Here is a 24,347-nt window from a genome sequence, read left to right on the forward strand (position 1 = left end):
ATATATAATATACATATGCGTATATGTCTATGTGTGTATATATGTGTGTATGTGAGTTTATGATTACAAAAGTGTCGGATGATAAGTGTCTTGATTACAGTGATAGTGGTGGGAACAGTGAGAGATAAATTTCAGAAATATTTTGAAGAAGGAATAGATAGATCTTATTGATTTACTAGATTTTGGGGGGTACAGTGAAAAAGAGAAGTGAATGACAATGACTGCCCCAAAATTTTGGCCTAGGTGCCATATGAACTGAAAGAGGGAAACTTGCTGAAAAAAAGGAGCTCAGAGAAACCCACAGTAAATTCATGAATTCTCTCTTTTTTAATCCCTTTTTAAAAAATCTTGGAAGTTACATATAATAAGTAGAATCCTACCTTGATGCTGGACCAGAAAATTAATACTTTGAAAGAAATCATCCTGTTTACTTCAGATCAAATGGCTGGGCAGAAGGTAAAAAGGAATGTGAGTGGCTTTCTACGTAGTATTTTTCCTGTGACTGTGTGTATGGTTAGGCAACTTGCTTTGGTCAGACATGAGCAAAGCAACAACATAAAGCCGTGGTTGTGGAATTTGCAGAACTGAGCTAAGCACACATGACCCTTGGTAGAAGGATCAGAATCCCACAGGAACACATCCCAGTGCACGCAGTCAGTCAGAAACATGTAGAAGAAGGATAGCACATGGTTCCACCTCATGTCAACTCTGATTGGAGGCCACGGATCCCTGCAACACTGGTTAGGAAAGAGGACTGGGAGACCTTTGTGCGATCTGCTGTGGCATGAAGAGTGGGCAGTGTCTGCACACATCCGTGTGTTTACCACCCCTAAATGATCTCATACCTGGAACTATTTGCTGCAATCTATGGGGAAAATAGAGAATATGAAGCAAGAAAAAAATGGTAATGCTCTTTGAGAAAAGGTCATTTGTGATAAAAATATTTGTATTGCATAATAAATCTGGATGCAGCGTTAAATACAAGCTTTTAATTTTTTTTTAAAATAAACATTGGAAGCCTTCTTGTATGTCTGTAGAAGTGTTTCTTTATAGTCAAGCTTCTGATTCTGCTGTCTTTATTCAGGCTGGACTCCCAGAAGTCGATGATGACCTAGGTTGTGAGCATAGTGAAATTTGTTTACTGGGTGGATTTCACAAATAAAGTTTATGATGGAGGAACATTTTATGATTTAAATAAAATGACTGAAATTAGAGCACTGTCAAGCTGTTGCAAGTTGGTCTTTTATAGTAATTTTATCGTGGAAGCAAACTTGCTTGAAGAACCACAAAGGATATAGAGATAAATAGTAATTTTATCAAATTGGAGCACCTTCCACCGAGGGTTGACATTAGGTTTCCTTTGGGTTGGCGTGACTCAGAAGATGAGTCCACATATTCATTAACTTCTGCAGAAACAGAGCAGAGGGAATTCTGTTAACAGGTCCAATGAAGTGAAGTCTCTGTTTTGACTCTGTTTGCCTGTTTCCTCACTAACTCTCAAAGTTGACACATTTGACAAAGTTTAGTACTTTCCCAGTGCTGACCAAGATTTGCGGTGAAAATGATTTGTGTTTCTGTCTATCTTCTTGAACAAGAGGCCACCATAAGAATTCCGGTGAGCATAGTAGCTACAATTTAAAAACATATTTTATTGAAATTTGTCATATAGGAAGAACATATGGACAGAAACTATAAGAAACTACAGTATAAGAGTGTAAGAAACTATCAATACTCTAAGAAAAAGATGGGCCTTAATAAATATTCCTCAGGCATTTATACCATCCTCTCAGAGGTTTGTACATTTCACAAAATCACCAGTGAAAAAATAATTGGAGTAGAGAAAATATTTATAAAAATCTTAGACAGGGAATTCGATTAAACTCAACTTATTTTTACTGAATGATTAAACCATGAAAGACATTTGGCTAAATAATATAGAGATCAGATTAAATGGTGGATAAGAATCACTCCTATTCTAGTTTAAAATCTAGTAGATGGGGTGAAGCATTTGTACAGTGTCCATCTCAAAATTTGAATCTTGCCATTAGGCTTCCAGAAATAATTTCTATAATTTAATTTCATCTTTTTTATTTTTGCCGTGATATAGCCGCATTAACAAAGTCAAGTCTGCTTTTAATTTGCTAATCTTCAGAATGCACTAATACAAGTTGTCATTCACTCTACAACCCTACATTTCTCATACATATTTTAATAGAGTTACTTTTGTTATTGTTGTTGTTTTAAAATTGTATTTATTTTTTTTCTCATTACAAAAGCATGTTCCATACTCTGAATGGAGTTCCTTAAGCGTGTTTGTTTCTTTGAAAATTCTTTCTGCTATAATCATGCAATCTAGTACTAACATGGCTCAGTGGGGAAATGCCCTGCTCCCTTTAGATCTGGACTCAGTGAAGTGAGGAATGAATGGAACTCCAAAGGGCCCACTAAATGTGGAGATTTGAGAAAGAGTCCGACACCCCACCATGAGGCAGGTCTTGTAAAGCCATAGTTTCTGGAGTAAGAAGTTTCTAGGAAAGGCAGGTGCATTTTTATCCTTTCTTAAGTTGCTCAGCCTACAGTTGTTTTCTGCCAGTATTGGTGATGTAAGAAGTTGGTTCTGGGATCATCATCGTGAATTACCGTAGTGTAACAATGCAAGAAAGATGGCATGTTCAAGAAAGAGACAGCAGCGAGAAGAATGACATTAGAATAGGGGTGAACTTCCAGGCAAAGGGATTAGTTTGATGGAAAGCTCAGGTCATTTCTTACCTCTCTTTTATCTATTTTATTATCCTGCCAGTGGGAGTCTTTGCTTTCTTTTCAGGAAAAACTTACCTTTTCTTTATTCTGTTGTTCCTTTTCCATATACTGCTATAAACCTGTAATTTTTTTCTCTTTTTGTTGTATCTTCATGTACTTAGGATGGACTTTGCTCACTTGATCCCTTTGCTTCTTGACTCTTATCTTTCAAATTTCAGTTGAAGTGTCTGTCCCCAGGTAGGCTTCACTAAGCTCCCCCAACTTCTGGCCAAGCTCAGGGACCTTTCTTTGGGTTTTCATATAATTTCTATCATAAATTTGGCCATATCCTTTAGAAATTATTCACACGTCTGCTATAGACTGTGGGATGCCTGAGAGAAGGGATTTGGTCTATTTACCTCTTTATTCTTGGGACCTAACCCACAGCATGACACATTTAGGTGTCCCGCTTCTGTGTTTTGGACTGACCTGTTCTGCACCCCCGTCCAAGGCATGTAAGCCTGTACTTCATCACTCACCATCTTCTGGCCCTAACCACCTGGAAGGAGCGACATTGGTCCACAGTCTATGCTGATGCATCCCGCAACCCTCCTATCCTTAGTTTGTTCTGACTCCTGGCTCTCAGTGATTGATTTACTCCTGCTGATACCCATCCCTTGGGTCTCCCAGAATTCTCTTTGTCCCAGCTCTGTGCTTTTGAATGGGAGCGAATAATTTCCCTGCAAATAACTGCTAGAAAGATGCCAATAGTTAGTTTATGTTTTTGAAAAATGTTTTTGCTTATTTTCTTTTTCAAAACTTCTCCCCTTCTCCCACAGCTGCATACTTTACTAAATTTGAGAAAGTGTTGCATTTCACATTGAAATCCTTCTGGTTCCAGTGGGAAAGCTTTTTTAAAAAAAATTCCTGATAACATATCAAGAAGGTACAATATTATTCCCGTTTGTCCTCGTTTCAAAATGTAGCAGCTAGGACATAATTGTTGAAAACTGTGTCTCTAGATAAAGCAGAGCAATGGAGGAAATATTGAGATTAAAGGCGGGAAGACCAAACTCAGTTTCTTCTCTTTATTTTTTATAGTCGAACTGTTTTACCAATCTCTGAGGAAATTCACATTACATTCAAATTCAGAGAAACCATACTTCCCATTTCTCTGAATTAACAAGGAACTAGGAACTTCTCTCTCTCTTTTTTTTATAGCCCCAGAGGCTCCTTTTTACTTTTCTTCTTTTGGACCAATGTTTTAATGTCTTTTTTTCTCTGTAATTACTATATTTAACTTCTGAGTTCTGAAATATAATATATACATATGACCTGCAAAGGAACTTTTATAGCTGCTTATGATTTGATGTAACTTAAGAACTTTCTTTTGCTTCAATCTCGTACCAATTGCTAAACCTTCACAGTTTGGCTTCATTACTGCCAGGATCCTTTTGTTGGAGATTTTTAAATGTGTTTTAAAATTTCAATTATTCTCTCTTATTTCTTCGCTTTTTCTTTTTTTTACTTTTCTCACTGTGCTTCCAATTTTCTTTTAGAAAATGTGGTCAACGTGACTTACCAAGAAGCAGGGAGAAATCTTTTGCTTCTTTTCTTGAGAAGAAATCAAACTTTTTACTTTTTATTCGTCTTTGTAGTTCACATTGTTTTTTTACAGTTGATTCACTTTTTTCTGATTACAAAGATGTTAATTGTCACTGTAAAAATTTGGGGAAGTACAGAAAGTCTAAAGAACAGATTATACTGATTTTGCCATCGGGATAATCTTGGCACACACACTTCGGCCGTCTTTGCCCCCGATGTCTTTCCTTCGCTCCCAATGTCCTTCTCATGCCACCACAAAGACCACGTCTGGTGATCTTTTCCCTTGAGTCTTACTGAGCCAGAAGTTACTCAGAGGGTTTCCTGTTTCCCAGATAATGCCAACATCAGCATGCATTCCACAAAATAACTTTTGAAAGTGCAGGGTCATCGTTTGACAAAATTGCATTTAAAAAAATATTCCATTAGAAAGCCCCAGATGGACCTTACATTTCATGTCTGCCAAATATTGCCTAGTACAACTTCCTTGGAAATATCCAGTCGTTAGATTTTCTAGGAAGTTGTTTGGATATGAATACACTAAGCTTGTGTCTCTGAAATCAATTTAAGTATAAAAATAGATCACTTCATACATTCGAGAAACTGGTCTCTATGGGGTCTGGTGTGGTTTTGAGGCACCTGTAGGATGTCCTGCACGTAGTTTGAGTACATCTTTATCCTAGTGGAGGTTCTGGAACAAAAAGAATAATAACACTTCAGGCCACGTTTTGAATCCTGGTTGGCCTGGGGACACCTGGGAGTGCCAGAGTTTGTCCTTAAAGCGGAAGGATACACTGGACAAAATTCCGGAAGGGCGCTCAAAGCGATCTGAGATCCTTATCTCTCTGTCCCATCGCCATGGGACGAGAACCCCACCTCTCCCATGCTTATGACATCCACTAGCAACTCAGACCTCTGTGGATGTAAGAGGGGGCTGTATACTCTCCCATCCTGTCTCTCACTTGCCAGCTGCAGCAGCTGTGATTTAGGGGGCTGGGGATTTTCAGTCCCTCCGAGGGACTTGGGAATCCTTGCTGAATTCTCCCAGGCCAGGAGTCTCAGACCGTGAAACCATGGCCAAGCTCCTGGATGTCCCATTTCTCCAAATTACCCCTTTCCTCAAAAAACAAAGGTTTTCAGTGGAGTGGATAAGACACTGTCAAAGATACTGGATACAGTGAAACCAGAAAAGGGGCTGATTGCAATTTCTAGACCATTTTTGCTTTGGTCTTTTAACAAACAAGCCACACTTCGTCCTATTTGCCTTCTAAAGCGAGAGCATTTCTTCTCACAGACTTCTGTTCAATGGACACTGGCTATCCTAAGCTGTTTTTAATGTTCCCAGAATAACTGGATTATATTTATTTCCATTATCGCGTAATAATTAAGATTAAAATTGATTGTTCACCAAATGCTGACACTATTTTAAGGACTTTAAATGTATTAACTCATTAAAGATTAGAATAATCCTCTGTGGTAGGTAATATTATCTACATTTTAAAGGAAACTGAAGCACAGAGAGCTTAAGTAACTTGCTGGAGGACCCCATGGCTGGTAAGTGACGGAGGCAAGACTTAAAATCCAGCTACCTGGTTGCAGAGCTCAGGTTCTTAACGGCTGCCTTTTCTGCCTCCCGACAACGTGAGCCACGAAGAATACTTAAAAAACCTTAATGAAATGCTTGGTTCACCTAACTTATCCTAGGCACTGATTCCTAAAATTCCGTTTACTACAAGGCTAAGGAAAGGATGCAGGGAAAATCCAGAATAAAAAATAGGCTTTTTTCCTTGTCATTCACCCACTTGAAAATAAAACAAGACAAAGCTGGGTTCTAAGATCCTGGCATCTGTGTGCCAAATTGAGGTTCTCCTCTCTGGGCTTTCAATAGTAAAGGAAACATATGGTCCGCTCCTAGGTCCTTTGATGAGCCAAATTCTGCCTTATAAGTGAAACATTCAAAACAATGATCAGAAAAGACAGGTACAGAAGAGACTTCTGAGATGAAATAAGAGTTTAAAAAAATGCCACTAGAATCATAGCAAAGCTTTTGAAAGCTTTTGCAGAGAACATGTTGAATAACGTTCATGGAAATAATGATTCTGACTTCCAGATGTGAAAAAAAATGGTTGCAAATAATGTGAAATTTATGGTGAGGTATGGGTAAAGTAAAAGATATCTGATCTAATGTATTTTTAAAAACTTTTTCTTCTTTGACCAAAACTCAGAACATGTTATAAGCCTCTTATATTTTCCTCATTAGCTGTGGATTACAGCCACCAAGCAAGGGGTGAAAGCTGGGACATTCTTCTGGTCTGTGTAAGTTACCTTTATTTTGTCAACATTCGTAAAATTACAATTAGGATTCAATTTATGAAACATTAATTCAATTTAATTTCAGTTAAATGTAAAAGTACTCGAACTTTTGAATACTTTTTGATTCAAAATAACCCTCCAACTATTTTACCCCAGAGGTCCTCTCTCCATCCCTCCCCCCCCTCCTCCCACTCTCTCTTCCTCTTCCATCTCTCTTTTTCCCCATCATTTCTTAATAGAATGTAAGGAAGATTTTCTTCTTCTAGTCATCCTTTAGATTTTTCTGTTCTTGTTTAAAGGTTTTTGGTAATTTGCCACCTAGAGAATGTATATTTCTCTTAGACTATTTATTGCTGTGGTTTGCATTATCATTTTCTATAAATATATTACGACATGTTAAATTTATTTAAAAATCTAGTGTGGTCACAGATAGCTGATGTAGTGGTCTAGAGATTGGAAATTCCAAACAGGAGACAAGGGAAATCCTCTGTTTCTAGGAAATCCGCTGTTTCTGCCGATTTTCCCACTGAACTCCAGGATTTCCCTAATAAGAAAAGTGGAACTACTTCTCTTCCCCGCAGAGATGATGGGCTATTCATAGTTAATGTTCATAAAATGGTCTTAAGATGAAACTTACCTAATAAAAGTGTCAACATGTTGATTATTTTTAAGACTCCCTAGTAAGAAAAGGAATCTGTTTCAACTTTCATGGGGATTTTGTTCCCACTGAGATGTTCTTTCCGTCTTTTTTTTTTTAACCACCTAAAGCTGTTTCCATATTTGCCTCTTATGCCTTAACAAAAATCTGACTATTCTATAATAGCAGTGTGCTGAGAGCAATCACAGGTTCAACTTAATCCAGAACGGTACTGTCTATATTCTCCAAATTCAGGAATAAAAGTAGCTTTTTCAGATTTGAAGGGCTGAGTTGAAATTGGGTTTGGTGATTTGAAGCAAAGACAGAGTGTCCCTTTAAAAGTCTTTTTTCTCTTTTTAAAGAGGTTTTCTGAGTTGAGAAATAAGTGTGGGTATGGTAGAAATGACACATAAACAGCATGTTGATTTACCAGTTTAAACTTATGCATTACATTTTTTTAACCCTTGACTGTCATAGATGCTTATAGAAATGATTTCTTCTGCTCCACCACGCATTTGATTGGCAGAATGGAGAGGAGCCAACAACATAATTAATACTTAGCCCCACCCTTACCCCTAGAAACTGCTGCGAAGCTTCATTGAAAAGGCCCAGTGTTCTGGTTTTGAATGACAATTTTCTCCACCCATTTGAAACCACTTATGAGAAGTTGGCTTTTGTGTGCTCCAGAGATGGCATAGTTTTGCTTTGCTTTTTGGACCATTCTTCTTTTATCTCTATATCCTGGGAGGGACTTGGATTTGGTTTTTTCCTTCTTTTAAGAAAATCTTTTTGTAACTTAAAAAAAAATTGGGCACGCTTCCAGTTATTTAATGGATATGTCAAGGAAATCTACACATAGTACCTTCTGAAAAATTTAAAATTTAAAGCCAGATTCAAGTCATAGACTTAGACGTTGAAGGCCACGTTTGTAACATGGTTATGTACTGCAACCTAGAATTATTCTTGCTTTTGTAATGATAATATTTCATTCCAAATTATCCTCAGCTGATGCTCCATTACATTCTTTTATGTCAATTCCTGGTCAAAGGCAGTAATTCCCTTTATGTATGAGTATTTAGATTGATTCTAATCCTAGCTCTACCACTTATTAGATTACTGACCTTGGACAAGTCATTTAATCTCTGAAGAAATCAATGTCCTCATCTTTCAATGGGAATGATAGTACCTTCATCATAGGGTGTGGTGAAGACAGAATGAGTTAGCTTATTTAAAGGGCTTAGTAGGGTACGTAGTACATAGAGAACAATCAATAAGTAGTATTTGTTTTCTTATTCACATTATCTCTTTCAACATTGACCAGACAATGACTATATATATCCTAAGGTAATTTGTTCCCCTTTACCGCTAAATACCTCATCTAGTCCATTTTCCATTCCTCCTTTTTTTCTTTTTCTTTCTCTGACCATGTCTAATGTACTTATTCTCAAGACAAATTCTCTATCAATCAGTAATGGTACAGACAGGAGCATGAACCCCATTTCCCTTTCTGTTGGACATGCACTGTTCCTTTGTCAGATTTGTTTGCACTGTCTCTGCGTTGTATTTTGAACACTAGTGGCTAAGAGCCATGTCTTTTTGGTCTCTGAGGTTATTTAGTAAAGATAATCTAGAACTCCTAGGAAACACGGAGACCACTTTGTCCAACTCCTCATTTTTGAGATCAGAACACCAAGGCTTACAGAGATAAAATGTTGTTCCCAAGGTGACACTTAGCATGGATGCTCAGAACTCCAAAGTTGTCATCTTATACTCTTACCACACTCAGCCCCTGCCAAGAAAATAATAATCACCTGCTCATCTTTCCAAGAAGAGAATGGTGACTCCTCCATAATAGTGTTTGTGGTAGGAGTATCTTGTATCTTTATTTATATTCACACCAAAGCCTTGAACATAATGTGCTTTTAACAAATATTTCGTGAATGAGTGTATTATGTCTGTGGACCTGTGAATCCAGTACATAATGATGAAAGCTAACTTTTTCTATGTGCCAGGCACGATTCTAAGTGCTTTACATGTATTCTCTCTTTTAATTTCTGTGACAGCCTTATCACATAGGTACTATTATTATCCTCATTTGATAGAGGCACCAAAAGGTTAAGTAACTTGCCAAAGTCTCATTACTGACACATGCCGGAGTCAGGATTCAAACCCAGGCCTTCTGACCTCAGGGCTGATGCTTTTATTCCCTGCCCGCTATGGTCAAGCACCCCATCCAATGAGGGTGTTGCAGGGTGAGCCTTCTGAGCTTGGCACAAATCCTATTAGCTTGTATTTTTCCATTATCATCAAGTGAGTCCATCAGACTCCATTTTTGTGACTTAACACCCATTATAAAATAAAACCGCTTGCAGGTAGGTAGTGAAGTAAGGTAAAATGAAAGGGCTAGGACATTTGCTATTTTTTTAAGTTAGGAAAGAATTCAAAATATGTAATTATTTTGTTCAGATACAGGGGATTTCTAAGTCTGAAGAATTAAATAGTTTAAGCGATTAACCTGGCTTTGCTATGCCTATTTCTAATTCAATTATAGGATCTAATAAACAGGATCCCATTTATTCAGTAGCCTTGAAATTTGTTTAAATTAGGACTCATTTTATGATAAGCACGATTTTTTTTCTGGGCTCATAGGGTAGTTCTAGACAGAGAAGGGGCCAGAGGAAAGACAAATCCCTGATATGTCACAGAAGGCTGGAGCTGGTGGGAGTGAGGATGGCGTTGGGGATGCGAGGAGGCTGCTGTATGGGAGCTCCTGCCAACCCTAGCCTTCTACCATGGCTCTGAAGATATGTCTTTCTCCTAGCTTTCTCTTGCTCACATCCACCAAGAGTAAACGTTTAAATGACTCAGCCAATATCCCACGATACATTTCTAATAGAGTTTATTTTTTAGAGCAGTTTTAGGTTCACAGCAAAATCGAGCAGTAGGTACAGAGATTTCCCATATACCCCTTGCCCGCACACATATGTAGCCTCTGCCATTATCAACCTCCTCCACCAGAGCGGTACATTTGCTACAATTAATGAACCGACGTTGACACATCATTATCACCCAGAGACCAGAGTTTACACTAGGGTTCACTCTTGGCCACAATAATTTTTACTAAGCACAATCAAACTTGGGCTTTAGTTCGAATTCATTGTAAACATACATGCTTTAATCCTGCTCTCGGATGGGGGAGCAGAAAAGCTTGTTGTGCTTCTTGTTAGGAAAGAATAAGTGAATTTCCCCATAAATAAAGACATCACTCAACTTAAGAGCATCTTAATGTTACTCAGCCCACGATACAGTACTAATCATGTTAGCCAAGAGCTCTTAAAGCGAGTGCCAGATTTGGGGTAATTATATTTCAACAGAGGAATGAGACTTAAACACAAAAGTCATTGTGGATGAAGATTATACCCTTTTTGTCAGTCTCATAATTATATGTGCCTATTCTTGATAGATTTTTATAGAGCTAGAAGAGAATTTCGAGAATACCTTTCCTAACCCCTTATTTTATAGAGGAGGAACTTAAAGTTTCAGATTAAATACTAAAGTCATATAGCTATTTAGAAATAGAACGATAACTAATTATGATCATTAATAAAAATAAGGTTTTTAAGCGCTTACTATGTGCTAGGCATAGTGCACGCCCTTTGTCTGTCTTATCTCATTTCATCCTTCCAACCAAGCTGTGGAGTAAACTGAGGCTGAGAGAGTTCAAAGAGGCCTAGAGGTCAAGAGAGGTCACGCCACTGGCAAGAGGTATATTTGAGATGTAAGTCCTGATTCCTCTGTGGCCACAGCTAATGGCTTTACCCATTAAATGGCAATGATTTTGAGCCCAGGGTCCTTTCTGCCTGTAGCAGAGTCTCTGATCAGCAAGCCAGGTCCCTCATTTGACTGCAATCAGTTTCCAGTCTCATGTTCTGTGGCAGAAGTTGAGCAATGTAATATGTTGCAAATAGAAATGGAAGTTTAAAAACTACAGTAGTCCCCCTTATCCACTTGGGATATGGTCCAAGACCCTTGGTGGCTGCCTGAAATTGCAGATAGTACTGAGCCCTATATATATGCTACGTTTTTTCCTATACATACATACCTATGAGAAAGTTTAATTTATAAACTAGGCACAGTAAGAGAATATCCGAATTACACTTGTGCTTTCGGGCCGTTATTAAGTAAAATAAAGATGACTTGAACCCAAACACTGCGAAACCGAGGTGGTTGATTTGATGACTGAGAAGGCTACTAAGTGACTAACGGGCAGGTGGTATATACAATCCGGATACACTGGACAAAGGGAGGACTCATGTCCTGGATGGGATGGAGTGGGATGGCGTGAGATTGTGAGCAATTTAAACTTATGAATTGTTTATTTCTGGAATTTTCCATTTAATACTTTGGACCGCAGTTGACTTAGAGTAACTGAAACCATGGAAGCAAAACTGTGGATAAGTGGGGGACTATGTAATTCGGAAGAGACCTTTTACTGTAACGTAGTGAACACAGATGGTGGTAAATAGAAAGCCCTTGGCCTGGGTGCAAGAGCAAGCGCTCATCAGTCTGGAGTTTGTGGAAATGCAACCCACATCATTCTTTGCTTGTTATTTCCCTACAGGGTCATCCCTCACGAGCGGAGAATATTAACCATACTGCAGTGGCTCACCCTGCCAGATGAGGAAAGGTATTTGTTTCCCTGTCCCTGACTTTCCCTCTTCTTTCTTCAGTACATTTCCATCTTAGGTGAGAATTGGGTGAAAAACCAGATGGATTGTGCAATAGAAGCACAGTCAAGGTTTGGTATTATTAAAAGTCTTGTGGATCTTAGCCTTAAATGTTACTTCTCTAAGAAGGACTTAGGTTACAGTGGTGTAGCTTACTGGGGACCATTTAATTACATGGACTGCTAACAGCTCTGCGTCCTGGCCACCACAACAGAGCTTTTGGGAGTTCCTGGCTTTGATAAGTGAACCAGCAGCATCCCAAGGATTGGGGAAACATGAAGACTGACTTTTCACTTTAATGGAGTTGTTCTTTCAGGCTGCAGATTGCATGTCCCATGTGAATTATCACTGGGCTCTATTATCTTGAGGATCAAAGACCTGAGTATCTGTTCAGATTAACCTTTGTGACTTTGATTCCTGAAGGTGGTACCAAGCAGTTACTACAGTGGGGATGTTGTAGGGGGTGGTGGATGTGGAACCAAAAAAAAAAAAACCAACAAGAAAGAGATATTTTCCATGGTAAGACTAACAATGATTGAGAGATTAACTTGATTTGAGAGGACTTTTTTTTTAATGTGTAGAGATATTTGATATTCTTTGCTATGTGTGGTTTGGGGGAAATTCTGAACCTTCCAATTTTCCCGTAGGCCTTCAGTCTATGCCTTCTATTCCGAACAACCTGATTTCTCTGGACACAAATATGGCCCTTTTGGCCCTGAGGTTAGTAGCTTATCATCTGCCTGAGGAGAACCTGTGTCCCTGGGCTATCTGATCTACTGACCTTATTTCAGGATTTGTACAAAGTCTCTTGGGGTATTCATATCTGCAAGGTTTATATGTAGACAAAGAATTGCAAGACTAAGAGCATTTCTTAAAAGTCTTAAACATACCTGTTTCTCTTGCAGGAACTTCATTTCAGATTGATTTGATATTCAAAATATCCTAAACTTGGTGTTCATGGGAGGGGTATATTCCAGTCCTGCAGGCATCAGTCAAAAGGTGAAAGATTGAGAAGGGTTGGCGTTTGCCATCACTGGGACTGGAGTGGAAAGGAATCTGGAGGTGAAACTTGCAATACAAAACATTGCAACCGAAATTCAGCTCGCTTCAAATGATTGTACAGTTCAGAGAGGGTAGGTCAGCTACGTGGCTCTAATAGCTTTAGAAGGTACAATCAACCAGACGTATGTTATAGCATTGAACGCTTTTTTAATTTGATAAATTTTGATGTAGTTATATACCTGTGAAACCATCACAACAATCAAGAGTATGAACATATCCATCACCCCCTAAAGTGAAACAGATTCTTAAGTGAGAGAAATACATTATTGAATGAACCTGTTTAGCATGGCAGCATGACACCCTTTTATCACTCAGAAATCTTTGTAGAAGATCATCTATTTGGAAGGTGGTATCCAGTATAACTTCACATTCAGCAGGTGGGAAAGGGATGGTGATGTTTTGTTATGTTCCTCTTTCATCTAGAGATGGAAATCTTCCCAGTGTGGCAGCATAGATCATTTTAAAATATGATAGGATTTACAAATCTAAACCTTTTACTATTTTAAATGTTTTCCACCTGTCTTTCTTAAGGGTGGTGAGGTCTGCATCAACATAATAGAACTGGATTTTGGATGAGAAATTGTGACAAAAACTTTTTGTTGATGGAAACTGCCTCCCATTCTCTAATAGCCAACAATGTTGTCTAACAGACAACAACATTGGTGATAATTAAGTTTCTTGTGTTCAGCATAAATATAAGTAGGAAATACAGAAAAGTGTGTCTTGGTTTAAGGATTCTTGAGCGAAAAGCAGCTTGTCTAAAGAAAGGCAGTAAATACCACGAGCCATAAGTATTTCTGAATGCTTTAACATCAATTCAGTGGTGATTTTTTGTATGCACTGGAAACTAATGGCTATGTGAAACCATTCTTAGTTTGCCTTAAATCGCTGGAGTCATCTAAGTCTGATGCTCTTTTTCCTATCCCTTTGATGTTTAACCAGTGTTGCATGATTATGAAACACAAATAATAGAATGAGATAAACATCTGCATACATGAAAGACAAATCTTCTTCTTGCCAGAGCAAGCATGGCTGTTTTATCTTCTGGATGGCTTTCTTTGAGTTTAATCTAAAGTGAACAGAAGGAACCACATTTTATTAAAACGTTAAAAAAAATAAAAAAAACCCTAAGCAGTTCCATGTGCCCTATTTAAAGGTTCAACTTTGCTGGGATAATAATATCCCCTAAAGACCCTGCAGCTTAGGCAAGCCAGAGATTGAAATAGCCGTTCTTTTAAAAGCAGGAGGCTCGTCCTTAAAGAGGTTTGGTGCTGCTCAAGTCGCTTGGCAGGTAAGTGGAGGTAGAACCTCAGAGCATCCGACTCCCAGGGCTCTTCCCGTGAAACCCTTCAACCCTCCTTTGGTCCAAGAGACAAGCAAAGTGCCCAGTTAATAACTATGTTCTTCACACAGAACATTTTCTTTATGTCAAATGTTGACCTTTTACAATATAGATGAGATACAACTCTTATCATCCTCATTTCCTGAAAAGTTATCTGGCTAAGCAATAAATATTCTTTATCCAGGAACACCTATGGATTTCTAATATGTGTAGTTCAGTTATAATTACTTACTTGAAAGTGTATGTGTGTTTTAATCAAGAAGTAAACTAAAACGTTTTTTTAAAGTACTGAGCAAGGATAAAAAGCGTAATATAGTTTGCTTTAATTTGCTGTAATGATGATTCTGTGCTCAGGGTTGCTCATAAGTATACAGAGATTTCTTTGTGCGTAATATTTTTGAATTAAAAGTTGGAAGTGTTCATACTATGTTCTTTTTAGTATTAATACTTCTTGGTACTGGAATGTTCTCAGGTATCTACGGGGTAAAACACTCCAGATTAGATATCTTGGAATGTACCTTCGATTATGACAACCTGATACCTGGTCACATTTTTCTGATAAGGCAAGGGATATTTTCAGATTTCAACTCTCTCTCATTTGGTTCTAGGAATCTTATTTTTACTGAAAGAAAAGCAAAACAGTTTACACTTCTAAAAATGGAACCAAAGCAAGCTGGCAAAACTTCTTTTCTATTGTAGACTAGTTGTGTATACTTATATAGCCATCATATACGTTTATTGTGCACGTAAAGATTATAGTCGCTGAAGTATTATTTTTAAAATGAGTAACATGTTATCTTTTACATCTAGTGAGAAAATGCATTGCATTTGAAGTTTAATTGAAGTGGTTCAACCTAGCAAAATGTGTGCTACAACACAGTTGAAGTTTGTGCCTCATTTGCTTAATATTTGAGTATACTTTTTTCAGGATGATTCTCAAAGGCTATTAAATAAGGTGACCAAACATTGGGGCAATAGCTTCAAGGAACGGTGTATTGCCTCTGGTTTCTTAGTGTAATGGTGAATGTTCAGAAATATGCTTGCTTTGATTATTGGCACAATCTTTTTCTCTTTGACCTTCTGTGCTTTCTCTATGACTCCTCGTTCGGCTGCTCTTCCAGGCCTAGAGGCAGAGCTTTGGCTGGCTAGTTACTACCCTCAGATGGCAAAGTATCCTTCTGAAAAGCAGGGAAATTTGCCCCCTACCTCCCATCCTCTTAATAACCTCAGGCTAAATCTTCTAAAGTCAGACTAAAGTATGGCTGGTCAGAGAAAACTTAGCTTTCGTCTACCTCTAACATTCGAAGAAGGAAAGACATGCAATATAATCATTGGATGACAACTCATTTTGACTAAATCCTCTTTCTCCCGCTGCTCCTCTAACCCGCTGCAATCGGAAGGGCTCGCCTTTGGAGTCTCCGGAATGTTGAGGTCTCTTGCAAATGCCCGAGTGTCTGATGGGCAGACTTGTGCGCTCGCTGAATGTCTTCGGTGACCTTGAAATGGGAAACCCTCTTTTTTCCTTTTGCTTCTCTTTTCATAAGAATTGCCTAAAACTAGAAGCCTTTAAAAAACAAAAGAAAACCAGAGTCTATGGGGCTGTGTCTTTCAATCGCTCTGCCTAAGAGAGAGGATGAAACAGAGATGGAAGTGCCCTTGCAGTTGCTTGCTCTGGAAACAGTGAAATCGCATGGCAGATGGACTCCTTTTTGGATACACTAACCTTGTTCCTCTTCCTTCCCCTTCCTGCATCTGAATGATTCTCGAATAGTCCCCGCCGAGAGAAATCAGCTAGGTAGACAGCAGGGCTTGCAGCTTTAATTCACCTTTGCACCATCAGCAAATCAGGGGCCTATTTTTCTCTAGCATTTGGAAGCCCCAAAAGGTTATTTCCTAACTCAGTTTGTGGGTCAGCCTTTACTGCTTTCTAGATTTTCAAAACAAGATGCAGAGTACTGCCACTCCCCTCAAAAAGGGGGTTTCTGATAGAAAGAGTATAAGTAGAGTCTTTCTTGATATGTATACCAAGATGAAGAGATCTTGATGACTTTTTATCTTTTACCTAATTTTACAAGAGAATTTTTTAAAAGACTGTTCTATTTTTGATGATCTCTTGGCTTAGGGTTCCTCTGTGCTAGAAACCTAAATTATTCAGTGAGAAGTTCTCTCTCCTGCTGAAAGTTCTGATTTGTGGGAGTGTATTCATGACCAAGGAGGATTGTTTATGATTTGTTTCACTTCATCCTTGGTTTTAAAATTTTATCCTGTTCTTTGCCGATGAAGGTGACAGTTGCTTTGATATATTTGGTGGTGTGAACAGAAACCTGTCAGATCCTGAATTGGAACCACCTACATGAATTCCATTGTCACCTTGAAATGACCAAGTGGCTACTGTTCTGTTTAACTTTCATCTAGTACTTTATAAATGAAGAGCTTCTCATAACCAAGGACCAGTTTCTCCCTAACGCATGAGTTATGGAATGCAGAACTCTATGTCACCTTCAAGTGTATCCACAGCCTTCAAGTGTAGGCCCCTCAGCCAAAAGAAACCCATGTGACTAGATTCTCTTAAATTATATTCTTGCTCTCAGTGAAGAAGCTGTGACAACAACATCAAGATGGATTTAGGAAGCTTCTCTGTATAGAGTACCCTGAATCATCCCTTATACCAACTTTTTCCCCACTTAAGGAGCCTTAGTTTTTCTAAGACTCTGCTGACCCAGAGGCAAAGTGTGAGCTTTATTATCAGACCCAGAGGGACAGACGACTTCTGAGTCCAGACATCTCTATCCGCCAGTACAGGAGAGTAGTTATGGCTCACCTCTTACTCCGGCTAAGAGACCTAAGAGGAAGGTTACCCCTAAGAGGAGACAGGAAAGACCAGTTGCTCCTCCAAAGAAAAGAAGAAGAAAATTACATAGGATGGATCATTATGCCGCGGAAACTCGTCAGGACAAAGTAAGTTTACCTATTGTTCCAAAGCTTTGTGGTGGGCAGGTATGAGTTGAAGGTTTCCTTCAGTGCCTTGGTTTGAAAATCAACTGAATAAGTTTCAGAAAAACTCTGGTGCGTCATTCTTGGCTTTGAGTCCAGAAGAATCAGGTACTTGAGAGGTTAACACTGACGTGAAGACCTCCTGAACTTTTAGCAACACAGGAAAAGAGAGCATTCTATTCTTTTTAGACTCGGTTGCTCTAAAACTAATATTAACATTTAGTCTTGAGTGAATGTTAAGAAGGCTATTGGCTTTGCTTGCACTTATTCACAAAATTAGTTGTGGTGGTTTGTAGTTTTGGTTCCTGAGAACAACCCAACAAGTTAGCTGGGGGCATCCTCAAAGACAATGTAGATTAGAACTCAATGGAAAATTGGCTTAGATTAGTGGACTGTGCCTTCAGAGTTCAGAAAACATCTTAGGTTATAAATAAGGGAATAGCTGAGAGAGAAAGAGAAAACAATGGGTAGGTAGAGTTGTATGTGTCTTCTCATAGAGATATGAGTAGTGTCTACTCTTTTCAGTACATTCTAAACAGCCTATTGGTTCTTGTATAGGTTCTTACATTTCTAAACAGCCTATAGGTAATGTATAGGTTCTTACATTTCTCAAAACCTTCAGATACCTCTGAGGCACTATCTTATTTATAATTCTCTGAACTAATCATTAAGAAGTAGGTTCTGAATTTTATCTAAGTTGCCTTGTTGAGTAAAGGAAAATAAGTTGTTGCCAAGGATTGACATGTCTTATGCGTTTGGTGTTTCTTGTATAGGCAAAGGTCTTGGAGGAAAGCGTGGTTTTCTCAGAAGCAAGTATTACTTAGTTCCACGTCTGTTAATCCCTTCAGATTATACAGCGCAAATCATTCTGAAAGTTTCACTTGTGACTTACTCCTTGGGACAGAGTTTGAAATACTGACTTCTGTCAGGAAGAGAAACAACTTTACACCTGATTTTACTGATGACATGATATGAGGAAAGGTCTTGAGTCATCTGAGAAGATGCCAGTGGAAGATAATATATGTGTCTGAGTGAAAATGATATGCAGATTCCTTCTGTTCTTGTCTCAAGTCATCTTGGGTGCATGTGTATGATTGTAGCTAAGTTGTAAAATTCGTCTAAAGTACTGTCAAGTGCTTGTCTGATGAGGTGTTTCTTGAAAATCTTTCCATTGCACAAAGATGAGAGCGAGAGGGAAAGTCTCTAGTATGTGGGAACATCCATGCCATTAGAAACTTTCATTTGAAGCAAGAAAAGGAGAGCTGAATTGTGTTTCTTAGTCTTCGGAAACGTTCTACATAGAATTGAGCTTTCATTTTCGTGAGGCAAATAAGAAATCTTCTGGAACAAGCTCAGTGGTTCACTTCTGTTTAAGACTCTTATAGATTCTAATTTTACTCAAAATCAGCTTGAAAGGGACTAAGCTGAGAAGCAGTAGCTTGTTTCTTAGAGGAAGTTCTTCTGCTAAGAGTCTATTGCTCTCAGAAATTGACAGTTAAGTCCTTTGGAACATTTGATGGATCTCATTGTATTAATGATGTTCTCATTTAGCATCCAGTGGAAGGTTATCATTAATCTCACCACTGCTTTTGATTCACTTAGCTTCCATCTTCTTGCCTTGGTTCAAAACCTAATGTGATTTCACCTAGGGAGCAAGAGGCTTGGACTATCCATCTGACTTTCTGCTCACTCTCAAAATTCTTGGATTCAAAGAACATTGCTACATTTAGAAAGGCCATTTTATCTCAAAAACGACAAAAAGAATTGCCCTTAATATTTCTGATATTTTTATATCAAAGAATCTTGAAAGAGATTGGATGAGGAGACGTTTTATGGTCCTGAAATAACACAAATAAAAGTGCTTAGACCAGATTTCCATTAAGAAAGGGAGGCAAATCTCCCTGGACAAAGCTCTGCCTCTGGGCCTGAAGTTTTCTTTCCAGAATGTTCTAGGGGTAGAAGATCTATGAGAAACTGAAAGGAAAAAAAACTGCAGGGACTAATTTGCTCCTTTTTCCAGATGACAAATCCTCTGAGGGAAATTGACAAAACAGTGGGGCAATTAATGGACGGACTGAAACAACTAAAGCTGCATCGCTGTGTAAATGTCATCTTTGTTGGAGACCATGGTAAAGCTTTATTTCTTCTTTGCTAATAGGATAGATTCATAGATAATATTTCTGATGGTGTTGAAGAAAGGAACCCTTGCCCTCAGAATCCCAGGTTGTATTCTTCACCTTTTTCCCTCTTTCTTCAGGATGGGGAAGGAAATCTGGCCATGATTCACAAATATGAACCAGCCTGAGAGGACCCTGGGTTCATTTTGATCAAAACCAGGGACTTTCTCTATCTTCCTATTCTTTGCAGGAAAAGCCTTTCTCCAAAAATCTGTCTCTTGTTAAAGTATTGCAGACTATTCTCTTATGATGTTAATAGCTACCTCTGTGAATGTGACATATCAGGTGATAATCCCCTATCCCTGCCAGCCACATCCCCAAAAGGAGCCCACAGAGTTTATGTGGCTAAAAAATAAATCTAAAGATGATAAGGAAGCAGAGACATAGGATTCTTGTCGAAGAAGTGACATATAAGTAAAATGATTTCTCGGCATTCACCGAGGAAATTTAAGACCAAAACCAGAGGACCCTGCTTCAATAGAGAAGGCTGTTAAAGAGAGGAAGAAGCAGCTTTTCTAAATCAGTGTATAAAGTAAGAAAATTCATAACCACTTTTTTGAGGTGATCAAGAGCATCATAAACCTTACATGATTATAAAGCTGGAGAGGGCCCTCAAAGATCATTCTTATTTCACAGGTGTGCAGACTGAGTCCTAGAGAGTGCCTCCTGTATTCCAGAACTATCAGACTGAAGTAGTGACCCTGGAAGGTGTGGCTACTCCTTTCTAGGAGAGGGTTTAGAAGAAGAAAATTGGTTGACTTGGTAGTTCTGTTAAGAATGGCTGGAAAATCTTCCTAGTCAAAGCTCTGCTCTGGGCCTGAAGTTTTATTTCCAGAATGTTCTAGAAGATCTGTTAGAAAATAAATTTAAGAAAAGCTATGGGACTAACTTGCTCTTTTACGGGAACTAAATGTGACTCTGCAAAATTATGCTCCACGAGTCTGACTTGGTGGAGAGCTGCAGATAGGAAAGTGAATTTGGAGCATGTGACACAGCTGGTTCAATTTAAGTTGCCTAGAGATGTCAAGAGCGTTTGGTCACATGCTGGAGCCAGATGTCTAACAAATAGTTGGGTCCTAATGAGTCACGTGCTGGAGCATTGGAAGGGTCTTGGGTTGATTAAAACCTTGTCTGCCGCTGTGCAGACATCTGAAGTGAGTAGATTGCTTTGGTTTTGGGGAGCCATGGCATCTCTTTCTTAAAAGGTAGTATGGTCTAGTGTTTCAGAGCCTGGACTTTGGAGTAAGAATGAGTTTCAGTGGAGTTCAAATTGCACTGTGCCACTTAAGAGCCATGGGACATGGTATATGTTATATGGCCTCTCCAAGTCTCAGCCTCCCCATCTGTGGAATGAGAACATTACCACCACCTACACAGTTAGTCTGGAGGGTCAAGGGTGATGATGCTTAAGAAGCACTTCTCATATGGTCTTTGAAAGCAAGATATGTTTCACCATTGGGGTAGCATAAGTGACTTCCTAGAAATGTAACAAATGGAAGGTCCTTCCAGTCTTCCTTTAATAAGCATTTGGAGACTCCCCCTTCCTGACTTAAGATTCTACTAGAACATAGTAGCTGTTTATTGCTTTTATTTTTCTTCCTGAGAGTTTAAATGTTATAAGGCAAGATCTATAACCCTTGTGCTATGTTGGGATCTGTTTTTCTCTCTCTTCATTCCAATTATGTATTAAAAAAAGGAGGAGTCTGGATCTGGGATCCTAGAAGGTGATAATTTGAATTTTCCTGGATCCTGGCCACTCTGGGTTATATTTCTTTATTCCAAAACCTTAGGACATCCTTTACAAGATCACTTGTTTCCCCCCTTTTAGAGAATATTCATATATTGAATTGTGCAAAACGATATATTAAACCTTTGTAGTTCCGTGTCGTCTCATAAATTCCGAAATCACAATAAAGGTCTCTACCAGCCTCTATAGTCTGTGATTCTAAGATTTGAGTTATTGTTTTTATTTTTAACATTGATCAAGAAATTTTCCTTGATGGGGTCAGGAAGCAAATCTTGGGTGGGGGAGGAATATTTGTAGGCCAAAAAATTTCCCACCTAGACCAGTGTTCCAGTTTTGTGTTCCAGTTGCCAGCTTTCAGTTTTGACTGATTGCATTGTTTATGACTTGTTTTCAGCGTTATTTTGTTTTTCAGTTTGGGTGGTCATTGGGGCTGACATTTTTCTTTCTCATCTCTTGTTGCCAGTATTGTTTGGTCAGTAACATCCAAGGCCACCAGTGGAGGCAGAGTGAGGACTGGTGATTATGTACTCAAGTCAGGAGATATATTAGAGAGCCAGAGTTGGAAAATGACATTTTGTAAAAGAGACACAGAACTATATATTCCAGTTATTTACACCACCCCCAGCTGGGAAGAGTTTGAAGCAATCTTGGATTTTTCTTTTAAAGAATAGATCTTTTTCATAATGACTGTGTAAATAGATTTTTTTTTTAAAGAAAGATCATAATTACTTCCTTTGTCTTGCTGCTCTTGCTGAATGGCTTAAAATGATAATTGAGATGATGCATTTTCAACCTTCTAGGACTTCAAGATAATAGGACTAAATCAAAGTCTGATGAAAAAATTATATAAAGAAGCATTAAAAAATTTAAAGTCAAGTTGAGAGATCTTAAGAGAGTGGATCCCCACATTGGGTTGTTAAAAACAAATTAAGGAGATGCCTGGATGTTATCTTTAGTGTCTGTGTCAAGATTTTAATTTTAAGATTGCCTCAAAATACTTTTGTTTTCTCCTCCCTACAGGAATGGAAGATGTTACATGTGATAGAACAGAGTTCTTGAGCAATTACCTGACTAATGTGGATGACATTACTTTAGTGCCTGGAACTCTAGGAAGAATTCGACCCAAATTTAGCAATAATGCTAAATGTAAGTTGATTCTTAAAATACTAAGCTCCTAGAGTAGTAATACAGTGGAGGAGGTAAGGGCTTGTTCTCTGAAGCTGGAATACTTGGGTAAAAATCCTAGCTCTGCTACTTCTTAGCTGAATTACCCTAAATGAGTCATTTAAACTCTAAGCCTCAGCTTTTTTATCTGAAAAATGGGGACGATAGTAACAGTAGCTACCACATAGGCTTGTTGTGAGAATGAATCCATGTACATCACTTAGAGTGGTTCCTGGTGCATGGTAACAGTATATAAATATTTGTTCTTGTTTTTATCATGCAGAAAATACACTTAATTTAAGGCATGTGTATAACCATAAACTTCTGTTTACAAGAGAAGAACTTTTCAACAGGAGGCTCAGGCTTGCTCGTTAGCTGAAGCTGGGGAGTCCGTGACAAGGCTGGCGGAAGCACACTCAGACCCTAAACGTTCCTAGGACCCCGGTTGAAGGGGACTCATCGCTTTTATAAAAGTGATTGACAGGACCCAGGAAGAGAAGCTATTAAGCCGTTGGGAAGGGACAGCTGTTTTGAAAGATTAGAAATAAAATAAATAGGAATGATCATCACTGTGTTTTGCACATTCGGGCTATGATATGCCACTGACAAGAACTTTAATTTAGGGACTAGATGTTTTAGGTGCCGCCCACCCAGATTTTCAGAAGCCCATAGTGTTATTGGAGACATGCTGCATTTAAGGAAAAAAAAAAGCCTTTAGAGTTTTTAGCCTTGGGAATAAGAAACCATTGGCACCAAGAATAAAGCTTTGGAAAATTAAGTTTTTCCCAAACTACGTTCCTGAGTCAACACAAATGGGAACCATTCCAAGGTCAGCTCCAGGCAACGTTGTGAAATAAACAAAATGTCTGTGTCCTGCCTTCTCTTTTCCATGTCCTTTCTGTCCTCTGTGTCCTCCCTTCTCCTCTGCTCACTTGAGATAGGCAGGCCCTTGCCAGAGATGGGATGCAAGTCTCTACGGTACCTCTTGATTTAATGTTTGCATTTTAGGACTATGCAAGAAAGGTTTTGTCTATTTTGAAAGGTACTTCAGATGCCAGTAAATATAATGGGGAGGTTGTTTTAGGGGAAAAGAAAAGCTTTCCTGGGGCCAATGAAGTAATAACTATCAATAAGTAAATGTTTTGTATTTTACAAAGCATTTTCATAGACGTGATTTCATTTTGTGAGAGCCTGTAGAGTGAGATGGTTAAGAGCACAGATAACAGTGGCAGGATGTCTGGGTTCAAATCCCAGCTCTGCCAGGTGCTCACTCTGTGACCTTGGGTAAGCTACTTAAACACTTTGTGCCTCAGTTTCCTCATCCATAAAATAAGGATGGGTGGGAAGATTAAATGAGAGATTACCTACATATCACTTAGATTAGTGTTTAGCACACAGTCAAAGCTACATAAATCTTAGCTATGACAATGATGTCTTGGTCACATCACTCTTTCAGCCAGATATGTATACAATCTTCTTTAATCCTTCCAATAGCCCTATGTAATAAGTATTATTATCCCCTTTTACAGACAGTAGAAATCCAGGCTTAGAGAGAGGTGAAGTAACTGGTTCAGAGTATGACAGCTAGGAAGTGGCAGAGCTTGGATTTGAATCCAGATTCACTGATCTTAACTACCCACTCTGGGCTGGGAGCCTCTTCACCTCACACAAGGTGAGAGCTGTTAGCATGAGAGGATTGAGTACTTCAGAGTTGAAGGATAGGTGTCCAAAACATGGACTCAGGCATGTATTGTTTCCTAGCAGTTCTCTGGGGTTTATCTGAGCCCAAGATTGCTCCATGCTCTTAATTTTTCTTCATTATCGGAGAACATGAACTTGCTCT

General features: G+C 38.6%; 1 protein-coding gene across 12 annotated transcripts in view; it reads left to right on the top strand.

Annotated features, from left to right (window-relative positions):
• ENPP2 (ectonucleotide pyrophosphatase/phosphodiesterase 2) overlaps positions 1-24,347 on the top strand; it is a 103,873-nt gene that overhangs the window by 50,424 nt on the left and 29,102 nt on the right. For 8 of the 12 annotated variants that reach the window (XM_046642175.1, XM_046642169.1, XM_046642170.1 and 5 more), the window contains exons 9-14: positions 6,602-6,657; positions 11,913-11,978; positions 12,666-12,738; positions 17,225-17,380; positions 19,437-19,545; positions 22,361-22,486. In XM_046642175.1, coding sequence (XP_046498131.1) covers positions 6,602-6,657; positions 11,913-11,978; positions 12,666-12,738; positions 17,225-17,380; positions 19,437-19,545; positions 22,361-22,486 — 586 coding nt within the window. The remainder of the gene's footprint in view (positions 1-6,601; positions 6,658-11,912; positions 11,979-12,665; positions 12,739-17,224; positions 17,381-19,436; positions 19,546-22,360; positions 22,487-24,347) is intronic. The other 4 variants (XM_046642174.1, XM_046642177.1, XM_046642181.1 and 1 more) reach the window with 1 other exon arrangement.

Source organism: Equus quagga, chromosome 16, assembly GCF_021613505.1.
Source record: "Equus quagga isolate Etosha38 chromosome 16, UCLA_HA_Equagga_1.0, whole genome shotgun sequence".
NCBI lineage: Eukaryota > Metazoa > Chordata > Mammalia > Perissodactyla > Equidae > Equus > Equus quagga.